We start from the raw sequence: 20,671 nt of genomic DNA, 5'->3' as shown, positions 1-20,671 counted from the left end.
AGCTCATTGATTGAGAGCGATGATGATGATGATGCAGGTAGCTCACAATCTGTCCAACCAACCATCATTAACATTTTGTTGTTTACGTTCGCTTCGTATTTTCTGATCGATTTTTTTGCAATTGAAAAACGGGTGTTTTCCGTAAATTCTCGTCGATATGTTATCTGCAATGATAAAGGACCACCAGTCCAGACAAGCGGCCAGGAAGGAAGAGCAAGGCAATGCGCCGGATGGATTGATTAGACACAAATTTCGAAAATAATTGAAATTACATTTTGCAGATCGGAGAAGAAAAGAAGCGATACTGTCTGCGAACGAGCTAACGCAGAACTTGGTGGATCATTTAAATGTTGGGTAAGTTGAAACCTTATTTGTTTAGTGCCTAACAATCGAAATTGGGAACCAGGTACGTATTAAATTGTATTAATTAAAACTGGCTCGTTTTGGGAAATTGTGTTATTTTTTTTTCTCATGTTCAGCAACTGTTACACTGATCAAGGTTGTCAAAATCACCGTACTCTTACCAAATATTGCCTACCGAACATTTTTGAAGGAGTTGATAATTTATGGTGTTTGGATTTTGTGTTGTGATCCAGAGTATTGCGAATCACAAGTTTTTTTTTTATTAATAAGTTGCGCGCCAAACTTGTGGTGTTTTAGAGGCACTTGTTTCTTATGAACTAAGGAGGGCACGAGTTCAAATCTCATCCCCGACAAGTCAAGAATGACCCAAGAGTATTAAACTGATTCTAATATATAAAAAATGGACTCAAAACTCGTTATTTTTTTTCGCTATTTGCTTTTCCCTCGATCTATCAACACACCAGCTATGTTGAATAAAAATAAAACAGATGCAAGTCAGTGATGTCGGTTTGTTTAGTGTGATTCTTCTTTTGGTGAAAAACAAGTTTTTAAACGTGGTAATGCATCCCTAATGAAAGCCATTTCTACCACCGATCATCACTTTAATGTGTACACAGTGATGTATTGAACATCAATAACTGGTATAGCATTACAGTGATCAAAACGATGGGCCTCTGTTTCGTGAGCGGTCAGAACACCGCTTCATTCATCTCCACGGCACCACTAGTAAAGCAAGTACATCATCACCACTGGTTGCCACTGTTGGGATGTCATGACGACATTTCCACGACCGTGGCATACAATTTCCGGAAAGCCTATCTAGTATAGATTGTGAGAGCATCCTAGATCCTGATAACGTTGAAACCGCTGCGCAAACATTTTCACATGTTTTGGCTTATGCCATTGACAGACACGTTCCGAAAAGAGTTCACCGTAAATTTTCTCATCCTTCCTGGCAGACGAGTGAACTGCGTAGGTTGAAGTCAACCAAGAGAGCCGTATTAAGTAAATTCACTAAGCATCGTACGCTTTCGCTGAAACGTCACTACCTTAGGCTCAATTATGAGTTCAAGCGAGTTAACCGTCGATGCTATCCGCGATATCAACGAGAGATTCAGAGGAAACTCAAGTCGCACCTGAAGTCATTCTGGAACTACGTAAATGAGCAGCGCAAGGAATCTGGCCAACCTTCTTCAATTGTCTTGAAAGGATCAGTTGCTTCCACTCCTCAGTAGATCTATTGCTTGTTTGCTGAGAAGTTCGCCAGTGTTTTCTCGAATGAAAGATTAACCGACGATTACCCTAGCAGCTACTAATGTTCCACTCTACGATCAAACAAACACTGGGTGCAATGGATGTCAACGTCGAGATGATTTCCACTGCCGCATCACAACTCAAGTCGTCCTTCGATCCAGGACCCGATGGCGTTCCGTCCGTATTCCTGAAAAAGTATATCACCAGCTTGCTGATGTCGTTGCATCAACTATTCCAATTGTCCAGCACGAGTGGTTCATTTGCATCTTGTTTGAAATTCGCACATATGTTTCCTGTCCACGAAAGGGCAGCAAACAGGATGTGGACAATCATCGTGAAATTACGTCCGTTCAGTGCAGTTTCGAAGTTATTCAAGTTAGTCATCATGGAGCCTCTGCACTCTTATTGTAAGCAGTATCATGGAGATGATCAACACGGCTTCACTTCCGGTCGTTCTACTTTCACAAATCTGCTGTGTTTGAAATCGTATCTTACGGAAAGGATGGCAGAGAGAAATCAAACAGACGTCATATATACCGACTTGTCAGCTGCCTTCGATAAGCTAAACCAAGCCATACCGATTGCCAAGCTGCATAGACTTGGGGTCAGTGGCACCCATTGCGATTGTTTCGTTCATATCTCACTGATCTACAACTGATGGTGTGACAACCGGTTCGAAACGTTAGGAATACCGCAAAGAAGTCCCCTGGGACCTTTGATTTTCTTACTCTACTTCAGTGACGTGAACTGTGTCATCGAAGGCACACGTCTATTGTATGCAGATGATCTTAAAGCATGTACGAATCCGCTCGATTGATGACTGCCACTTCCTTCAACGTCAGTTCGAAGCCCTTGCCAGCTGGTGTAATTTGATCAGAATGATGGTTAACCCCACTAAGTGTTCAGTGATCACTTTTACTCGGAAGAAAGAACCAATCACATTTGACTACGAACTTAAGGGCACTGCATTCAAACGTGTGATCCATGGGAAGGATCTGAGTGTTATTCTGGATTCTCAACTTACGTACAAGCAGCACATCTCGTACGTTGTCGACAAGGCGTCTAGGACATTGGGCTTTATCTTCAGGATAGCAAAGAATTTCTCCGACATATTCTGTTCTGTGGTCTGGAGTTCAAACTACAACAATGGTGCTGAGAGAGTTGAGTCCGTTCAACGCCATTTTCTTCGGTTCGCTCTGCGGAAGCTGTCTTGGAGGGACTAGGGACTAGTCAACATTAACGTCCAACCCCGTGCGCTACGTAACAACGTGATGCTGAGATTGCTACATCAACGCACAAACTATAGCATGAACGGTGCAATAGGTGGGCTGCAACGAGTGTGGAAACTATCGATTTTAAATTGGCACACTACTTGACCAGCCTATTGGTCCCAAGCAAATCGATTAACGTACCCCATTCTAGTTGAAATTCTAGTACTAAACTATGTTTGTTTTGATTCTCTATGAAAGTTTGACAGATAAAATGAGGGGTTCGTGGATTTTCCTATGTTTTGAGGGGTGCATAGATTTGCATGGGACCGAAGATATTACCTGAGATATTAGCTGAGCCAAAAAGTTGAGCACGTTTCTTCGGGACTTACTAGTCTTAGAGTTACCTCTATGGTTCAATCGAGTCTCGAGCATCTTCGAATTCCATCTGCCTCATAGAAGATACTTCTCATCGTTATTTTCTGGCACAGTTAACCGTGAATGATCGTGTGTTTTGTTTATGTATTTTATTCTTAATTTTTATTCTTTGACCTACCTATATCGGTTACTTTAATCATCATTGGGGCTATACTCTGCCTGTTTATGCAGACAAATAAATAAATATTAATTTGATGATTTTGAAATTTGGCTAATAACTATCGGTTTATGAATGACAGGCTCACCAGTACGTATATCAGCACAAGTGTAAACATTCCATTAGACAGCAAAGAGTGGCTTAGCCCTACCCCACTCTACCAGTTTAACATGTCTCAAAACGTAAACAAATAAAAACATATTGAATAGTATGTGTGGTTACACCTCGACTAAGGGTGTATATTTTCATACGATAGTGACTTTTGCATTTTACAAAGATTTTATATTCTATCTTCAGCGTTGCCCAGGCCTATTTGAACCAAAAACGACTGGATGCGGAAGCCAAACAGTTGCATGTAGGTGCGACGAACTTTGCCAAACAGACACAGCAGTGGCTGACGCTGATCGAGAATTTCAACGGTTCACTGAAGGTATTTAGGAACATAGTATTTAATGCGGACATACAATTGAACGAGTACCGATGTTATCAATTTCAGGAAATCGGAGATGTGGAAAACTGGGCTAAAACGATCGAAAACGATATGAACGTCATAACGACGGCACTGGAGATTGCCTACAAAACGAGTCAAGAAAAGTGATTTTTTGTTGTTGTTGCGTTGTATGTGTTCAATATTTATTTTTAATACTTAATTCTCTATATTTATTAGAAAAGAATATGTAATAAATAAAATAAAATGTGAAAAAGTTTTTTTTTCCGAAAAATCCATCCATGAGGCTACCGTGTATTAAATTTCATTGCAGCTATGAATACACCCCTGAACGGGGAACGACAAGCACGCGAAACATCGCACCAGCTATCAAATCGAACGGTGCTCTCGGTGAGTGAAGACGTCAAAAAATATTCGTCGACTCGACGACACGAATCGGCCAGCAGCGAACAGAGAAGTGGAACTTCTTGAACCCCGTTTTTTCACTTCTCCGTGCAAAGTGTACCGTGTTTTTCGGTGAAATCGGACAGACGGAAATCGTCGGGTGTGTGTTTTTCACGGTGTTCCGATCGGAATCGGTCGCGGAGAGTTGCTTCCAGCCGCAGAACATGTCGCTGGAAGTGTGCTAGAAAGCGCAGTAGGGCCTTAACATCATTTTTTTTGTGTGTGCTGGCTGCCAGAGGAGGAAGAAAAATACACCGCGAGTGTGTGGAAGAAAGGAAGGAAGCGAAAAATAGGAGGAAAAAAGAGTTTCTTTGGGGCTGCTGATTTGTGTTGTATATTTGTAATTGTGTGTGTGTGTGTGGTGTGTGCACATACGTTTTTGATTAATCAAAACCAATAATATTTGTGAAATTCCTGGTCGGAAACGGAGAGGCATAAAAAGTGACCATTTCCAGTGCTTCGTGTGTTCCGAGTGCGTGCTGACAGGGCTAGAGATTAGATAAGAGAGCAGATTGGGGTGGCCTGAGTCACCCAGTTTTCCGATTGAGGTGGGATCGCAAAAATCCCCCCCTACAGGAAGGTCACAATTTCGGGCCCGGAGCTGGAGTTGAACGAAGATAAAATTTTGCATCATCATCAGCAGCAACAACAGGAGCTCCAGCAGCCAACAGTGGAGAACTGTGGAGTTATCGGAGGGGCAGCAGCGGGTGGAGGTGGAAGTGCCAGTAGTGGCAATAGGAGGGAAGGCCGCAAGACGAAACCAGGTGGTGAGTAATCGTCTATCTATACGTACGAAGTCGCATTACGGAATCTTAGTCTACTGAACTGACTCGTCGCTGGGTGCAGTGAGAACTCTGCTGGCTGGTAAGCTGAAAGCTTACGGGATTGTTCGTTCTTGTGGTGTGTGGTGGGAAATAAAATTTTCGGGACTATCACATATGCATATTTTTATTGGCCAGTTGTGTTTGCACGCAGCACCGCGCACCTAGAAAAGATAAACAAACTTTTAGCACATCATGAAATTTTTAACTTTTCGCACGTCTCAGAGTCGCGTAGTATCTAGAGATTGAGCCTGGAGGATCTAAATTTGGCCTATGAAGTTTCATGCATATTTTTTTCTCTAGAATGATTATTGTTTTGGAGTTTGATGTGAATTCGTCTAGCGTCTTCGAGGATTCTGGATTTACTGGTGAAGGAAATTCTCAATTTGCTCTAGTTTTTAAGGTTCGCTGGATGTGTCCATGACTCCCAACTTGTTTTTAACATCTGCCCTCTAACAAATCAATTTCCTTCATAATTCTGAGATAAATCAAATTTCAGCAATGTATTAACTCTTTATCCTTCTCACTTCGCGATTTATATTGTTGGTATAATTTGTTTATTCTTGCAATGGTTAATTATATCTATTCAAAAGATTAACACCTAAGTAAGATGACTTCTGTTTGTTGATCATTTTCATTGCCGAATTGAATTTAATCATTTTCATTTGACACGGAAGGCTTCAGTTAATCGTCATTTAGACACAATTGGTTTGTATGTACTTCTGGTTATTTCGATCACTGAAGAATCAAAGTACAAAACTCGACAAAAAATGACCACTGTTTAAATATCCCAGAGCTTCTACGGTCCATTCACATTTCTAAAATGGGGAGGGGATCTAAGACCTCTCAAAAACTGTTTACGTAGCTTATGAACAGCTTTTTAGAGAGTTGGGTAAATCGTAAAAAGATAATAAAATTTAAAAAAATGCGGTTTACTCACTGGAAGTTTAGGCTGATTTGATCACGTTTATCAAGTTTCCCCTTACAAATTTCATAAATTGTTAATAGTCATTTCATTTGAAAGGCTTTACCTATGCCGATGTTGAACGAACGTCGATCACAGTGGTTTGTTGTGGCAGTGGCCTAGTGGCAACAGTTTTGGCTTACTAGGCAGATGATCGAGGGCTCTATCCCAGGTCTGTTTACATTTCTATGTTTTTTCTAAACACCAAACACCATCTATTGTGAATCCTGTTGAATTAGAGGGCGTCTTAGTGGAATACCTGTGTAAAGAAAGAGAGAAGGATTAGTAATTTCCATTTAATTTCAATACCTTATTTGCTTATCCTTGACAGATACGCGTATTTCGTCTATAATATGAAGACTTCTTCAGAGTCTTGTACCAAGGAAACTGTAATCTGTCAAGAATAAGCAAATAAGGTAGTGGAAATAAATTACTAATCCTTCGCTCTTTCTTGCTTTATACCATCTATTGGTTCATTGTGCAATTATAGCTAATCTTTGCAAGAACGAAACAACAACCACGGGCGGTTAATCATGAGCATGCTCAAATATATTTAATTATATCAGTTTTAGCCTGATTGTATAACTATTAACGGTGGTTGACTCAGTGAGAACCCACTAGATTAATTCTACTTCCGAGTCCGGTCATAATCTTTAGTATTACGGCTCACCAACTCTCGTAATACAAAGTGAAAATTTGAATTAGAACTAGCGCAGGACTCAAATATCCGGCGGATGATGCCAACCAAGCGTGATGTGGATAGTCCGAAGAAGTCGTCTCCACTCTACTGGATCCATGGCCAAACTTCGTCAGCCTCGTAGTCTGCGAAGGGTCCGCAGGTCGCCTTCTACTTAGTCGATCCACCTTGCGCGTTGCGCGGATCTTCTTCTTGTTGCTGTTGGGTCGCTTTTGAGAACCATTTTCACTTGGTCGTCATCCAGCATTCTTATGACGTGCCCAACCCACCGTAGTCACCCAATTTTTGCAATGTGGACGATGGATGGTTCTCACAGCAGCTGGTGCAAATCGTGGTTCATTCGCCTCCTACACGTTCTGTCATCCATCTGCACTCCACCGTAGATGGTACGCAACACCTGAGCATAGTCCAGGTCTCGTGGTCGTAGTGGACCACCGGTCCAAAAAGCGTCTTGTAGATAGTCAACATCGTTCGGCGGCCAATTATATTCGACCAGAGCGTCCTCCGGAGTCTAAAGAAGGCAGGATTCCCTGCCATAATGCGGCTTTGAATTTCTCTGCTGGTATCATTTTCGGTGGTCACCAGCCCAACTACACGAACTCGTCGACCACCTCGATATCAATATCAATATCAATATCAATCTGAACTCGGGGTGGGAGGCTAACATTGTCTTCCCTAGACCCTCTTCCTCTCATGTAGTTCGTCTTCGATGCGTTGATGGCAAGTCCAATCCGCGTAGCTTCAGCCTTCAGTCTGATGTACATTTCCGCCATCATCTCAAAATTCCGTGCCATGATGTCGATGTCATCAGCGAAACCAAAAAGCTGGATGGACTTCCTGAAAATCGTGACACTCGTGTCTATCCCAGCTCTTCTGATCACACGCGGTGTTAAATAGCAGGCACGAAAGTCCATCACCTTACCTTCGAGATTCAAAGGGACTCGAGAGTGTCCCCTTATACTCGTACAACGCACATCACTCGATCCAGCGTCGCCTTGACCAATCGCGTCAGTTTATCCGGAAATCCGTCGCCGTGCATAATCTGCCATAGCTGATCTCGATCGATTGTGTCGTATGCGGATTTGAAATCGATGAAAAAATGATGTGTGGGCACGTTGTATTCGCGGCATTTCTGCAGAACCTGCCGAATCGCACATCATAGATAACGGTCATATTGAGTATCCAGATGCAATCGGCCACATCCGATCATGTTCCTGGTGTCCTCGGGAAAATGCTACGCACCTGTAAATCACATCCAAATCTATCATGAGACAAATCAACCCAGTTTTATAGAGTGCTCAGGGTGATTGTGACACATCCAGAAAGGCTCCGGATGTCCCCAGAGAAGTGATCAAAACCGTACTAGAGGCGTGTCTGTTTCTGCGTCCTTGAGGCAAATAGCCAAATTCAATCATTAGCCAGAACCTTTCACGCGGCATATCAAATTGCAAGAAATGACAGTCCTGAATTGACTGTAATTTGAGCTTAACAAATTTCCACACTGACAAAAGTTTCCACATAGTTTCTATGAGGAACGCACATAATATTTTTCCAATAACAAAATTAATGATTAACATGAATTCTATGTGCTAAATCACATAAATTTCATTGGACACATAAGGTTCGCGTAATGTTGTGGTGCGATTTCCAATTATGAGAACTCATGAAAGCCATGCGAAATTCGAATGGATTTATTTCATGAGTGCACTTCCATTCCACTTGGCATGAGATCGATTCACGGCATGTTACAGTCATTTGTAACAATGTTCAATACCTAAAGGCAAAGCGAAAATTCATATCGCGCTTCATTCGTCACCATCACCATAATTTCCCGATCTCTGCGAACTGGTGTCGGCAGACTCCAGCAGCGAAAATCTCTAATTTTAAACCCAAAGTAGGAAATAAATCAAACACAAAGCAGCCAGCGCGCTGCTCTCAGCAGCGATCGGGGAGAGTGGGAAGCAACCAGCAGCCAGCGGTAACATTGAACGGAGTGGAGCCAACCAAGCCAAGTTCCAAATTTGGAGGAATTCCACAAACGGCCTACGCGGTGTGTGCTCTGGAAAAGTAGAAAAAAAAAAAAACATTGCATTGCAGCTCCTCTACTCGCTCTTTGTTGCAACAGATCGGATGCACGGTTTCGCACAGTGGTTTCATCTGGAACAAAATTCTGTCACAATCTGTCGGTCGGTATTGCTTTGTCAGAACAGCAATGTATATTAAGTTCCGTATCAGGTTAATTTCTGAATTTTTGATCGTAACGATTTCAAAATAGTTATTGAGGTCTAGGAGGTTATACAAAACATTAACTATTTTAAATGTGATATAAAAGTTGACATGCTTCTCAGAATTTAACAACCAAATTTAAATTTCTGAAGATTTCAATATAACGCGAGGCGTTAAGCTCAATTTGTCCTCCTGAACTAGTTTGCTGAAAACGGCAAGAATCTATTCAGGGCTGGTAGCAAGTCACTAGGTCACTATTTTGAAGTCAGTCACTTTTTACATAAAAAAGTCACTATTCTCCTAAAAATAGTCACTAAAGTCACTATTTTCCATGTGAAAAATATCATCAAATTAAATTGAGTACTTGTCACTAAGGAGGTCTACAGTAGAATATACATATCTATCTAAAAATAAACAATTATAGCAAGGGTGACCGAAAAATTCAAGGAATTTTAAATTCCGTGAAAAAAACTGCGAAAACCCTTGAATTTTGAGAACAAATCGGGGAAAATAAACTTCCTTTTTCCTAAAATAAATTCTGAACCTTGGAAACTTTTCAAGGATACTGATTTTCAGAAGGCTTTTTATAGAATTATCTAGAAATTTTAATGAAAATTCCAAAGGAAATTTGAAGAAAAATTCAAAGGAATTCCAGGGACACCAAAATTTATTGAAGAAGAATACCAAATTACACACTACGAAAGTCTCATGTAAATTTAGGTGTTCTGAGGGCCGATTTGTTCACCTCCGCTCAAATATTAAACCATGTTTAACCATATAGTTAAAACCAATTTTTGGATTAATTCCAAGATAATTGAAAGACGAGCTCCAGGTGCATTTTAAAGAGAGTTCTGAGAAGAATTCTATGACGATTGGATGAGGATTCTTGGTCCAAATTCTAATAAGTATTTAAAATAAGTTTTGATAAGTTTTTAAGAGAGCTCTGATGAGAATTCCAAGGAAATTCCGTGAACTCTAAAGGTCTCCAAACTCAGCGGATAGTTGGAAAGGAATTTTGAGGCGATTTCTGAGATGGATTTTTGTTTTGAGAATTCTGAGGAAATACCATGGGAACTCTACAGAGAAAAAGAAATTCAGGGTCCAAGAGCATTCAGAGAAGAAATGTAAGGCATTTCTGATGTTAATTACATGAGAGTTCTAAGGAGAATCCAAGTAATTTTTTCTCTTCATATGAGAGATTTTTAGCCGTTGGCTAGTTCATCTCTATAAAAAAGTGGGTCTCAGAGGGGGGTTCCGCCAACAAATTTTGTTACGGAGTTGGCTTACATTTCACATGTACTCAAAGAGAAACAAATAAAAAAGATTCCAGTAAATGACTACCAATACAGACAACGAAAATAATGCAATCTGGTACTCCAAGGTTATGTAGGGTTCTGAACGAGATCAGAGCTCCACCGTAGGAGGAGTAAGACTCCGTCCGGCAGAGATGTCCCGAAAAGAAAAAGTTAAAGGGATCTAAATGTTGTTGTATAGTCCAGCGTCCTTGAGGAAATAAAAAACTGTTACTAAAGTGGAAGGTTCGTCGTCCAGGATGTCCCTGCTGCTCTTGGGAAGTGCGTACTGCTCCCGAAGATGTTGGTATTGCGGACACATGCATAGGATATGTTCCACCGATGCAGTGGTTCCGCAAACATCGCACATTCTGTAGAACTGTGTCCCACGAAAACTATGTGAGATCCTTGTATGGCCTTTCCTAAGACGAGAAACCACTTTCTGGTCCCGTAGTTTCGGCATATCCGTCCACTTGCTCGTCGTTCCTTTGATGTCGGTGTAACGAGGGCCAGCTGGTCCAGACCCTGCTAGGCTGTCGGCTTCGCTATTTCCTGGGATACCGCAGTGCCCAGGGATCCAGGTGAACACCGTGTTCGGGGGTGTGGCCTCAACGATACCCTGTATCCAGGGGTGAGTTGGGGTCTCAGATGTAAGGGCTTTTATCACGCTGTACGAATCGGATAGCACTAGTATGGCTGCTACTCATAGGTGCTGAAATTCCCGCTACTCCTATTCCGGCCCAGGCTAGGGGAAAGCGATCCGTCTGTGAATATGTGGGCATGGGTTGGGTAGTCCGATCCTAGCAGTTCGGGTGCTGTTTTCCTCAGCGCTGCAGAGTTATCTCCAGCCTTGAACGTGCTCTTTATCCGACTCTCGATTTTTGGTCGAGGTATGCACCAACTTTTATCTCTGTACCAGTGAACCTTGGCCACTGAGGCGAGATCTGAATTGGCAGCCGTGCGGAGGAGTCTATTTCCCTCGTCGGTTATACGATGTCGAAAGGGCAGAATACCCGCTTTGATGCATGCGGCATCGGCGGGCGTTGATGGAAGAAGACCGGAGACAATCCGAACGTTGGTGTTTAAAGTTGGTGCTAGTATCTGCACGAGCTTGTCGGTGGCGATGCACGTCATCTCAAGACCGTACAGTAGGCGACTATCGATGACGGCACTTGCAATCCGGAAACGAGTGTCGCGATTGTTAGACCGGTGGGGGCGGCAGATGGTACGGATCAAATCTATCCTGCTGCGGCAGTCGTTCTTGACCGCCTTAAAGTACTGCTCGAAGTTGAGGGACCGGTCAATAAGTACCCCCAGAATACGGACAGTATTCTTCTGTGGTATAAGCTGGCTTTGCACTTTGATAGGTGGCCCGCTGACACGTGGCACCTGACGCTTTTGGTGGCCGACAGTTGGAAGCCTACCGCGCTGGCCCAGCTTTCTCCAGCGGAGACTGCTGCCTGAGCTTGACCCTGTTACGTACTGCTGTTGGACCGGTTGTTACGATAAGTACATCGTCGGCATAAAGGGCGAACACGAAATTATTGCGACACCGAAAATGTCATGCCAATTTTCTTATAATGTTTAGAATCAAACCAAAAAAAAACCGAGTTTTAGCCGTCGATTTTTGCCGCTCATCGCGGTTTGGGAAGTTCTGTACCTTGTATGTATGTAGTCCAGCTCTCTTCTTTGCATTCTGGACGTAGCTCTGCGACATGCCGATCTTTTTAGCCAAATCACGGCTTGAGACGTTGGGATTTGCTTCAATCATCCGTTTCACCTTTCCCTCCGTCTTTTTGTTCTCCGGTCTCGGTTTTCTTCCAGCTCCTTTGCCGTGGTCCAACGTCAACCGCTCCTGGAACCGCTTCAACACTCTGGAGACGGTTGAATGGTGAATGTTCAACATTTTTCCCAACTGCCGGTGCGACAGGTCAGGAAATTCCAGGTGTTTGGAAAGAATTTGTTCTCTCAACTCGCGTTGGTTCACCTCCATTTTCGTTGAATCGAAAAACGCGACTTCGAGTTTGACAGCATGTACACAATACACATCAATGAGAAAGTATGCAAAATTTGGTTGATTTTTACCCAATGGTAAAAAAGTTATGCCCTGTTGAATGTGTCGCAATAATTTCGTGTTCGCCCTTTACACATTTTTCGGCAGTCCTCCGAAAACTCCGTTCATGGTCACAAGGAACAGGGTAACGGCGATAACTGAACCTTGTGCGACGCCTGTCTCTTCTCTGAAAAGCTGAGATTTCGTGTTGCCAACTGCGACTCTGAATGAACGATCGGTCAAGAAATTTTTGATGAAGTGGACCATGGGTCCAGTCAGGCCCCAGTTGACAAGCTGCTTTAAGACGGCCTTCGAAATATCCAGCGAGACGATCTCGGTGTGGAGACCGCTATCGTTGGCACTCTTAAGGATCTCCCCTAATGTAGCGAAATAAGTTGACGTTCCGTACCCTTGACGGAAGGCGTGCTGTCGATAGTCTAGCAGGTTTTCGGTTTCAAGGAAATGATTTAGTCTCCTGTTGACCATTCGGACCTTGGCCATACAGCATGTCAAGGCTATTGGCCGGAAATGGCCGGAACGTGCTAACTTCACGGGTTGTTTCATTGGCTTGATACGAGTTAGTGAGCCAGAGCTTGTTGAAAAACTCCAGTATCCGTAGCTGAGTAAATTTAAAAAAATGTATGTAATGAACCTTCTGGAAATTCCTGGAAAAAAACATTAAAAATTCAAATGTTGTGGATTGTTCTGCGGAGAATTTCAAGATTGCAATATTATTTTTGCTAAGCTTATTTCAGAGGCAAGTTTAACAGAAGGGGAAAAGCGAATTATCAAGGTTAACTTACCTAGATATATAGACATTCCATAGCAAAACAATATAGTGGTTCAGCTAGTATTGCATAAAAGCGAAGACAACATATCAAGAAGAATGGCAACTCTTCCATTTTCTCAAACGGCCGGCATGAGACAGGCACAATCGCGTCATCTGCTGCTCAAAGGTAAATGCTCCGAACGAGGTGGATTTGCTAATTTTTCTATGCGTTGTTTCCACCTTCACGCAAGCACAGCGCTTCGTCTGTCGCTCGGATTCAGACAAAGTTGCCAGTCTTCTGGAGATGTTGTCTTCGATAAAAGGCTTGTTGTTTATTTGGGGAGGGTTCTTAATCCGGTAAGACAAGAGGCATATTTTATGTTGCATTCAATTCAATTTAATTCAATTACAAAGCTTTCTATGCTGGTAACCCTATCTGTCGTGTGTCCCAGAGAGATGATGGATTGATATACATTCAACAGTGGACAACAATGTTGGTGGACGACAATGTTGGTGAGATAGGGTGGTGATGTAACAAGGGCAAACACTTCGAAGCATAAGACAGCGATCTAAGATGAACTATGAGGATATATTGAGATGGTTAAAAAAGAGAGAATAATACAGACATCCTGTAGAGTTTCAAGGGTAACAATATAATTTAAGCATACACCATTTTTCAAGACACAAAAATGAATTTATAAAGGATTTCAAAATAGATTAAAATTCTGAGGTTTTATTTTATTTTTAACTAGATTTAAGAAGTTTTATTTTGCATTCAATATTTAGTACATGGGAAAATTTCCAAGATTCAAAACTAATAGAAATATTCTACATGCCGAACTACGATATGTTTTTAACAGTGGCGTCCCCTTTACCTCAATCTACCTGTGCACCAACTCTCAAAACAAAAACAATTATCAAAATATTGCTTGCAATGGATAGATATCGAGTAAACTAGAAGATTAGGTGTTTTTTTTTCAACCGATTCGAGTATGAATATGGCACTAAATCTAGTTTTGAAAGTTTGTTTACAGGTGAAAAGTGAGGTTACGCGACGCCACTGGTTCTTAAGATTACAAATATGAAATGAATTAAATGTCTGAGACTTTTTTTTTTTTAAATTCTGACACTTAAAACAATGAAGATCTCGAACTTATAATTGGTATTCTAAAGTTTGAATTTCTTTGAGATCTTATAGGGGAAATTGATGTAATGTCGGCCTACATGTCCCTAATTTGGGCCCATACATAAATTCAGCAATCGACTAAATTTTAAATTGCGACCAACAATATTCATTTTAGTACCGTCCCAATGACGCGTTCATCTAGATAAAATTGGTATATAACAGATTTTTAGTGATGGGCCCAATCTTAGATCCATAGGCCAACATTAGAGCCATTTCCCCTACATAGTAAAATTAAATAATAAACCTCAACTAATGGTTTTGATTGAAAAATTTTACACCTTAAAACTGATTGTCATGTCTTAAAAACGTTTGTGGCTTTTTTTTCTAAAAGAGCATATTTTTAAACACGGCGAATGAGAACGACCCAAATTTGAGTTTAGTTCACTCATAATCGCCAAAAGTGCAGGAACTCAGCGATGAGTAAATTTGTCTCATGGTTTCCTGTGGAAAACCTAAAAAATCTGCCGGAAAATGAGGAAATTGACGAAAATTTTATTCAGTCTCGGAGTAGTACCAATAGACTGGGTGAATCCAATCTTTACTTTTCTCAAATTCGGGAATTTTTTCCTGGAACAACCTGGGAAAACATGAGGCAAATTTACTCATCGCTGAGTTCCTGCACTTTATGTGATTTATGAGTTGACTAAATTCAAATTTGGGTCGTTCTCATTGGCCGTGAATGCATTTAAAACAGCTTCTGGTAAGTTCCGGAAAAAAAACCTGGAGAACTCAGCTAATTTTATTTACCAAAATGAGTAGACAGCCTGCCATATTTTGGCCACCGATGACCCACTACGCCATCGTGCGGGAAATGGTAATCTATGCTGGAGAGAAATACCGATACGCGATCTACCTTACCCAAGTGAGATAACAAGTCTTTGTTGAGGTTGCTTTTTAAATGCACATAACAACCCGAAATAAACGGTGCCGCATACACACACGCATGTACAGATGGGGCTACTCATCACAAAGGTTATGGATTTATTTATTTATTTTTTTCATTGATTGAATCAATCGGTAAACTATTTCTCTCTACCCACCACACTCATTCAATCACTCGCTTCCGGAAGGCCGCATTTTTCCCATCACATCAGCTGAGCGAGCATCGACAAAGAGATTCTGGCACAGATTTGTCACTCACTGTGTTATTGTTTGTATACAAATAGCAGAGAAAACAGCAACAACAAAAAAAACTACGACGACGACGACGACGTTCACTCAACTGTCAAAACGGTGCCAACTTTTTATGGAATGTTCTCATTGATGACTGATTGATACCTTTTATGTATGCTCCGGGGTGGCACACATGCAATGTCATAGAGAACAGGTCCGGAAGTGACAATTTGTCGTCTCTTTCATTCTCTAGCTATTTCTTATGACACGACGATTGTGACGTCGAACTCTTCGTTACATAAGCACAGTGAATAAATGAGACGACAAATTATCATTGCCGGACCTGTTCGCTGTGACATTGGTACACATGTAGCGAGTTTTGTTTGATACTATCGGAGATAAAGCCGTGGGAAAGATTAATCGATCTGCGCACCGAGTTTTGGCCTTCTGCAATTAAATCATATCAATTATAGGAAGCGATTTTTAGACTCTGTTGTATTTGGTGCTTTGTGTCGTCTGAAGCAGCAGTATACCTCTACGTTATCAGTGTTTTGCTTTGAAGAGTATTTTTATGAATCTATAAATCGAATTTTGCTCTGTGTCACCGGTGAAGATTACAATGCTTTCTTAAAAGTGGATTTTGTCTGTACTGTTAATTCAATATTTTCCTTCTGATTGGTTGATTCTTTTTATTCGGGTCAAAATCACAGCGCGACCAACACAATGATCATTTTCATGCCCTTTGTTGAGTGCATGGCGTAGTACCTCATTACTACGGAAAATTCATGACATTTTCGTTGTCGATACAGTTATCATTCATACTTCTTCTTCCCACAAGAAGCATTCATTCAATCTGGGAAGATATGGGGCCTCTCATCAATCTAAATAGGAGTCCTAACGGACAATAACAGTGCTATTGCATCAAATCTTAAATTTTCCCCCTAAAATTCTCCTCAAAACTCATTTTAGTGTCTCAAAAAGTTCTCCAGATCGATAGGATTGGTGGTTTACGAGTATAGACTTTGATTTACGAGTAATTTGTGAAAGAAGCCATTGTTTACATCCTCACGAAAACTCACTAGAGAATAGATAAATGTTAGTATCTCACTCTCTATGAAACCTAAGTATACCGAAAGATTCACGGTTCGGAGGGTTCTATAGCAGAACTAATAAATTCTAAATAGGCATTACAGGAAGTGTGTTAGTTAAAATAAGTTGTTGTCATAGTGATCACATCTTATAAGCAACCTAGGTGTTATAAAACGATCTACAACGCGATTGTATATAATTCAAAAGCCATAGCAAAACAATGGCTTCCCATTTTCCACATTCCAACGTTGCGCCGATTGTTCAGTACGATGGTAAAGCCAAATATAATTTAGTCACCAAATTTTATTATTCGCACCCCACAAACGGAGCGAGCTGCGGTTCCATCCAACCTCGTGCCGCTTATTTTGGGCAGTTCAACCACAACACAGAAGATATGAGCGCGAAAAGAATCACATCGAGCGACTGCACAGTCAAAAAAGCAAAACTGCTTAACGCTATCTGTGGGCTGTGAAAACGATTATGATAGTAATCACGCGCGTGGGTGGTTCTCAACCTGCACGATCAGACTGGGGTCCGCCGTCGTCGACCGTCATGGTCGTCATCAACGTGTGCAATATGGTTCTACATTTTGTCATCTATACTGATGCTACTGACGACAAAAATGGCCAACCAACGGAGTGTTTGGCGCTCGACTACGCGTTGGTATGGTATGGTCCACTAACAGTTTAGGTAACGGACGGGGATGGGTGTCTGATGATCTGACTGAGATCATCAATCGCGCAGAGGAGTCTCCGAATCTGACGATGAGCCCTGCCCCGTTAGCGAGAGTGTGCGCGCAAGGTGCATCAGATTACCCTCACCGCGATGTTTACTTTGTGAAAAACGGCTCTCTCTCGCTGTGGCTGTGCCGCGTCTCTTCTCAGCGTAGATCTAGATGGCCAGATAAATATACGTTGAGCAGAGTGCAAGCGTGAAAATGAAAACAAAGCATGCGATGAGTCCGGGGGGTTTGTGTGCTTTTTTGAGGTGATGATGCCTTTTACTACAGTCAACTCTCCCTAGCTCGATGTTGAAGGGGACCGAGAGAAAAGTGGTCGAAGTAGCCTAGATTTTCATCGAGTTAGGTCGAGATCGACTAAGGAAGAGTTGACTGTATGCGCTACACTACCGCTGTCGGTGGCAATGATGACGATGATAGTTATGATAATGACAGTGAAGGTCGTGATATGAAAAGGGTTTGCACATCACTCAGACCAAGTTCTACGTTTCATACGATAAGAATCAAAGTATTAAGGCTCTGAACCATTTGGTGGATTATTTTAACTTTTGGTTAAAATTTGACAGATGAAAAGTTATCGATTAACCCTGTTATCCAAGCGTGGTTACTTCTGACAGACAAGAAGTTAAATTTTGACGACCGTGGCTCAAAAACCGGTCGATCGACAGAACGGGGATTTTCGAACATAAGAAATAACTTTCGAAATGTCACTTTTAACCACGAGTTAAATTTAACTCGGCAAATGGTTCACAGCCTAAGTATCAAGCGACGACTAAAAGTCGGTGTCTGTGTGCTGATTGGCGACGATAACGATGAGTGTTGATTGATAATGGGTTCAGTTAGATTGATAAGTGAGTTTCGAAATGTAGGATAAAAATGCGAATCTAATTAAATTGTCGTTTCTCTGTTCATTTCAGCTTCCTGAAAAATGCCTCCACCGCCACCGCCGCCGGGGCCACCCCCGCCACCGGGTCCACCGCCGCCGCCGGCGATGAAACTTGGTGGCGGACAAGGCTCGGGCGATGGACGGAATGCGCTGCTGTTGTCGATCCAGAAAGGTGCCAAACTGAAGAAAACGATAACCGTGGACAAAAGTGGCCCCGTGATTCAGGGAAAGGTCAGCGGAGGAGAATCAGCAGCTGTCGGAAATAGTACTAATAATAATAGGGGACCAGCGTCCGCCGTGGTGTCGGGTGCAAGTGATAGCAACGGAGGTCAAAAGTTAGGCGGAATCTTTGGTGGTCTTTCATCAATGCCGAAGCTGAAACCGGTCGGCAGTAGAGGTGAGTCATTATTTATTGAAGATACGTTCTTTGCTTATAAGGAAGTGAATTGTGTGGGAGTGTCTTACGTGGTACTGGCGCTATATGGTTGCAGGCGCTACTCGCAAGTTCAAGGCGGTGATTCATTGTTTTATGCGACAACTCGTGCGAGTTATATTGTGACGTAAGGAGACAAACACAGAAGGATCGAGACAGTTGTTTTTCGTGTCAAGAAATTTGACTAGACCAGGAGACTTTAGACCGTTTCCTTGAACAATATACCCGGCTTTAAGGTGGCCTAAAAAGATTAAGAACATTCTCTTCTAGGCTAATTTACGCTTCTATTCCAAGCGATTTGCCGGCTCTCAACTAAGTGGTCCAGATGCACTTCCACAGCTTTTAATTGAGAGCTTTTGATGCCAACCAATGTATAGAATTGTATATTGTGTGGCAAGCACCATGATACTCTATTAGAGTGATGCAAAATTTGAAATTTTCGCTCCACAATACTTAAACGATTCCAAATAGGATCCTGACTAACCTCTCAAAATTAGAACCCATTTGGTGAGAAACTGAGATGGCACAAACCATTTGAAGTTTGTATGGGAATTACTATGGTTAAACCAAGATTTTTGTTCATGCCTGTCTAATAATTCACCATATCGGTCTACTTCAAAAACTTTCAACTGTACTTGTAGGAAATTTTCCCAGCTACAACTTTTCTGAAGACCATTTTTTGATTAAATGCAAGGATCGAAAGTTATCAATGGTTCAATGCGCTGATGTCTTATGATAATGCTCAATCAACTGCTCAGCAGGCAACATTGGTGTTTCTGGGGCGTTTAATAGGACACAAAAATCATGGCTACTATGTCACACTGCAAAATACAGTGTTGCCTACAGAGCAGCTGCTTGATCATGTCATAAGTTTACCAATCTCTTAAATAATTAATAACTTTTTCCTGTCTCGTTTTACATAGAAACAATCTTCAGCAAAGTTGTAACTGAGAAAATTTTCTATAAGAATGGCTATCGAACTGTTTCGCAGCTCAATATGGAAAAAGACTAGAAGGCAATGAACAAAAAGTTGAGATTTCCCATACTAATTTACATGCAAACTTCAAATGGCTTGTGCGAAGTCTGTTTCTAACCAAATGAGTTGTAACTTTAGGAGGCTAATCAGGACCCGATTTGAAACCATTTAAGCACCGTGGAGCGAAAAAGTCAAATTTTGCATCAGTCTAATACTCTATGCCCAGAGAAGTTGAGAAACTATCCAACCTGAAAGATTTCCTCGACCAAAATGAGAATTGAACCCGCGCCTCCGGCTTGGTAATACCGGGCCTTCACTGACTAGGCTATCTGAGGCCCTTACTGAAGAACAGGTATAAACGATAACAGACTGAAAAATGTATCGGTTCACTACCCTAGTGGATTTCAAAGATGCTCAACGAAATTCAGAGAGCACAGAGATAATAAATATATAGTTTACACTCTAAAACTCAATATTGAAGAGACCATGGAGTTATAGAATAACAATTCCACAACAAATCACCATCACAGAAGCCATGAAATTCATTTTTACTATTGTTCTATAACACATTATCGAATTAGTGGACATCGAGTTGTGCAGAGCTGACTGTAGCTTAAGAAATCTCAAAAAGACTTACTTGATGTGATGTGATGTGAATGAACCCACCATCAGTGCAAGGATGACCAATGTCTGCAGATACTTTACCGGTTGTAAAGTTCTGCTTGATGGTTTATTGCAGCAGGGTGAATCAGCTTCATTGAAGACCTTTGGAAGACAAACGACCAGATGGTTGTTAACACGTAACAAGGGACTCGTCCAGTCAACAAATCCTTTGATTCCCTTAGACTGCACCCCCCCCAATCCAGTATATAATATAATGTTTTAAAATATATGATTTACAGTTCCACCAGATACTCAAAAATGGGCAGACAATCCATTTGGCGTTCAAAGATGATTTCAAAGACACAAAAAATGGGATGGGAAGAATTTTTCAAATTTAAGAGAATCATAATAGATAAAATCAGATACGATCTCACCAAGTTAGTCCAAATGAATCCATGCATCCGTGCTATTGTTGCATTGTAGTTTCAATCAAAGACGGTTCGCTTGATGGG

At 41.5% G+C, this 20,671-nt stretch overlaps 2 protein-coding genes across 4 annotated transcripts in view; both read left to right on the top strand.

Moving 5' to 3' along the window:
* Positions 1 to 84: 84 nt before the first annotated feature.
* Positions 85 to 4,059, top strand: Blos1 (biogenesis of lysosome-related organelles complex 1 subunit 1). The gene is made up of 4 exons (XM_065239523.1): positions 85 to 218; positions 282 to 354; positions 3,718 to 3,850; positions 3,917 to 4,059. Exons 1-4 carry the CDS (start codon positions 158 to 160, stop codon positions 4,016 to 4,018), a joined length of 369 nt encoding a protein of 122 aa, XP_065095595.1. The 5' UTR covers positions 85 to 157; the 3' UTR covers positions 4,019 to 4,059.
* A 218-nt stretch (positions 4,060 to 4,277) lies between these two features.
* Positions 4,278 to 20,671, top strand: part of Vrp1 (Verprolin 1) — a 30,353-nt gene continuing 13,959 nt past the window's right edge. For 2 of the 3 annotated variants that reach the window (XM_065239468.1, XM_065239466.1), the window contains exons 1-2: positions 4,278 to 5,079; positions 18,179 to 18,544. In XM_065239468.1, the coding sequence (XP_065095540.1) occupies positions 18,190 to 18,544 (355 nt within the window). In that variant the 5' untranslated portion in view covers positions 4,278 to 5,079; positions 18,179 to 18,189. Of the gene's footprint in view, positions 5,080 to 18,006; positions 18,113 to 18,178; positions 18,545 to 20,671 lie in introns of those variants that run through there. The other variant, XM_065239467.1, reaches the window with a different exon arrangement.

This window comes from Ochlerotatus camptorhynchus, unplaced genomic scaffold (genome assembly GCF_037179485.1).
Source record: "Ochlerotatus camptorhynchus isolate MF236.1 unplaced genomic scaffold, CSIRO-AGI_Acam_v1.1 ptg000055l, whole genome shotgun sequence".
NCBI lineage: Eukaryota > Metazoa > Arthropoda > Insecta > Diptera > Culicidae > Ochlerotatus > Ochlerotatus camptorhynchus.
This window is presented reverse-complemented; position numbering and strand designations above follow the sequence as displayed.

Coding starts and splice junctions, on each gene's coding strand:
- Blos1 (XM_065239523.1), top strand. CDS start 158: ATGTTATCTGCAATGATAAAGGACCACCAGTCCAGACAAGCGGCCAGG. Junction 219..281: donor GGCCAGGAAGGAAGAGCAAG/GCAATGCGCCGG, acceptor TACATTTTGCAG/ATCGGAGAAGAAAAGAAGCG. Junction 3,851..3,916: donor ATTTCAACGGTTCACTGAAG/GTATTTAGGAAC, acceptor TATCAATTTCAG/GAAATCGGAGATGTGGAAAA.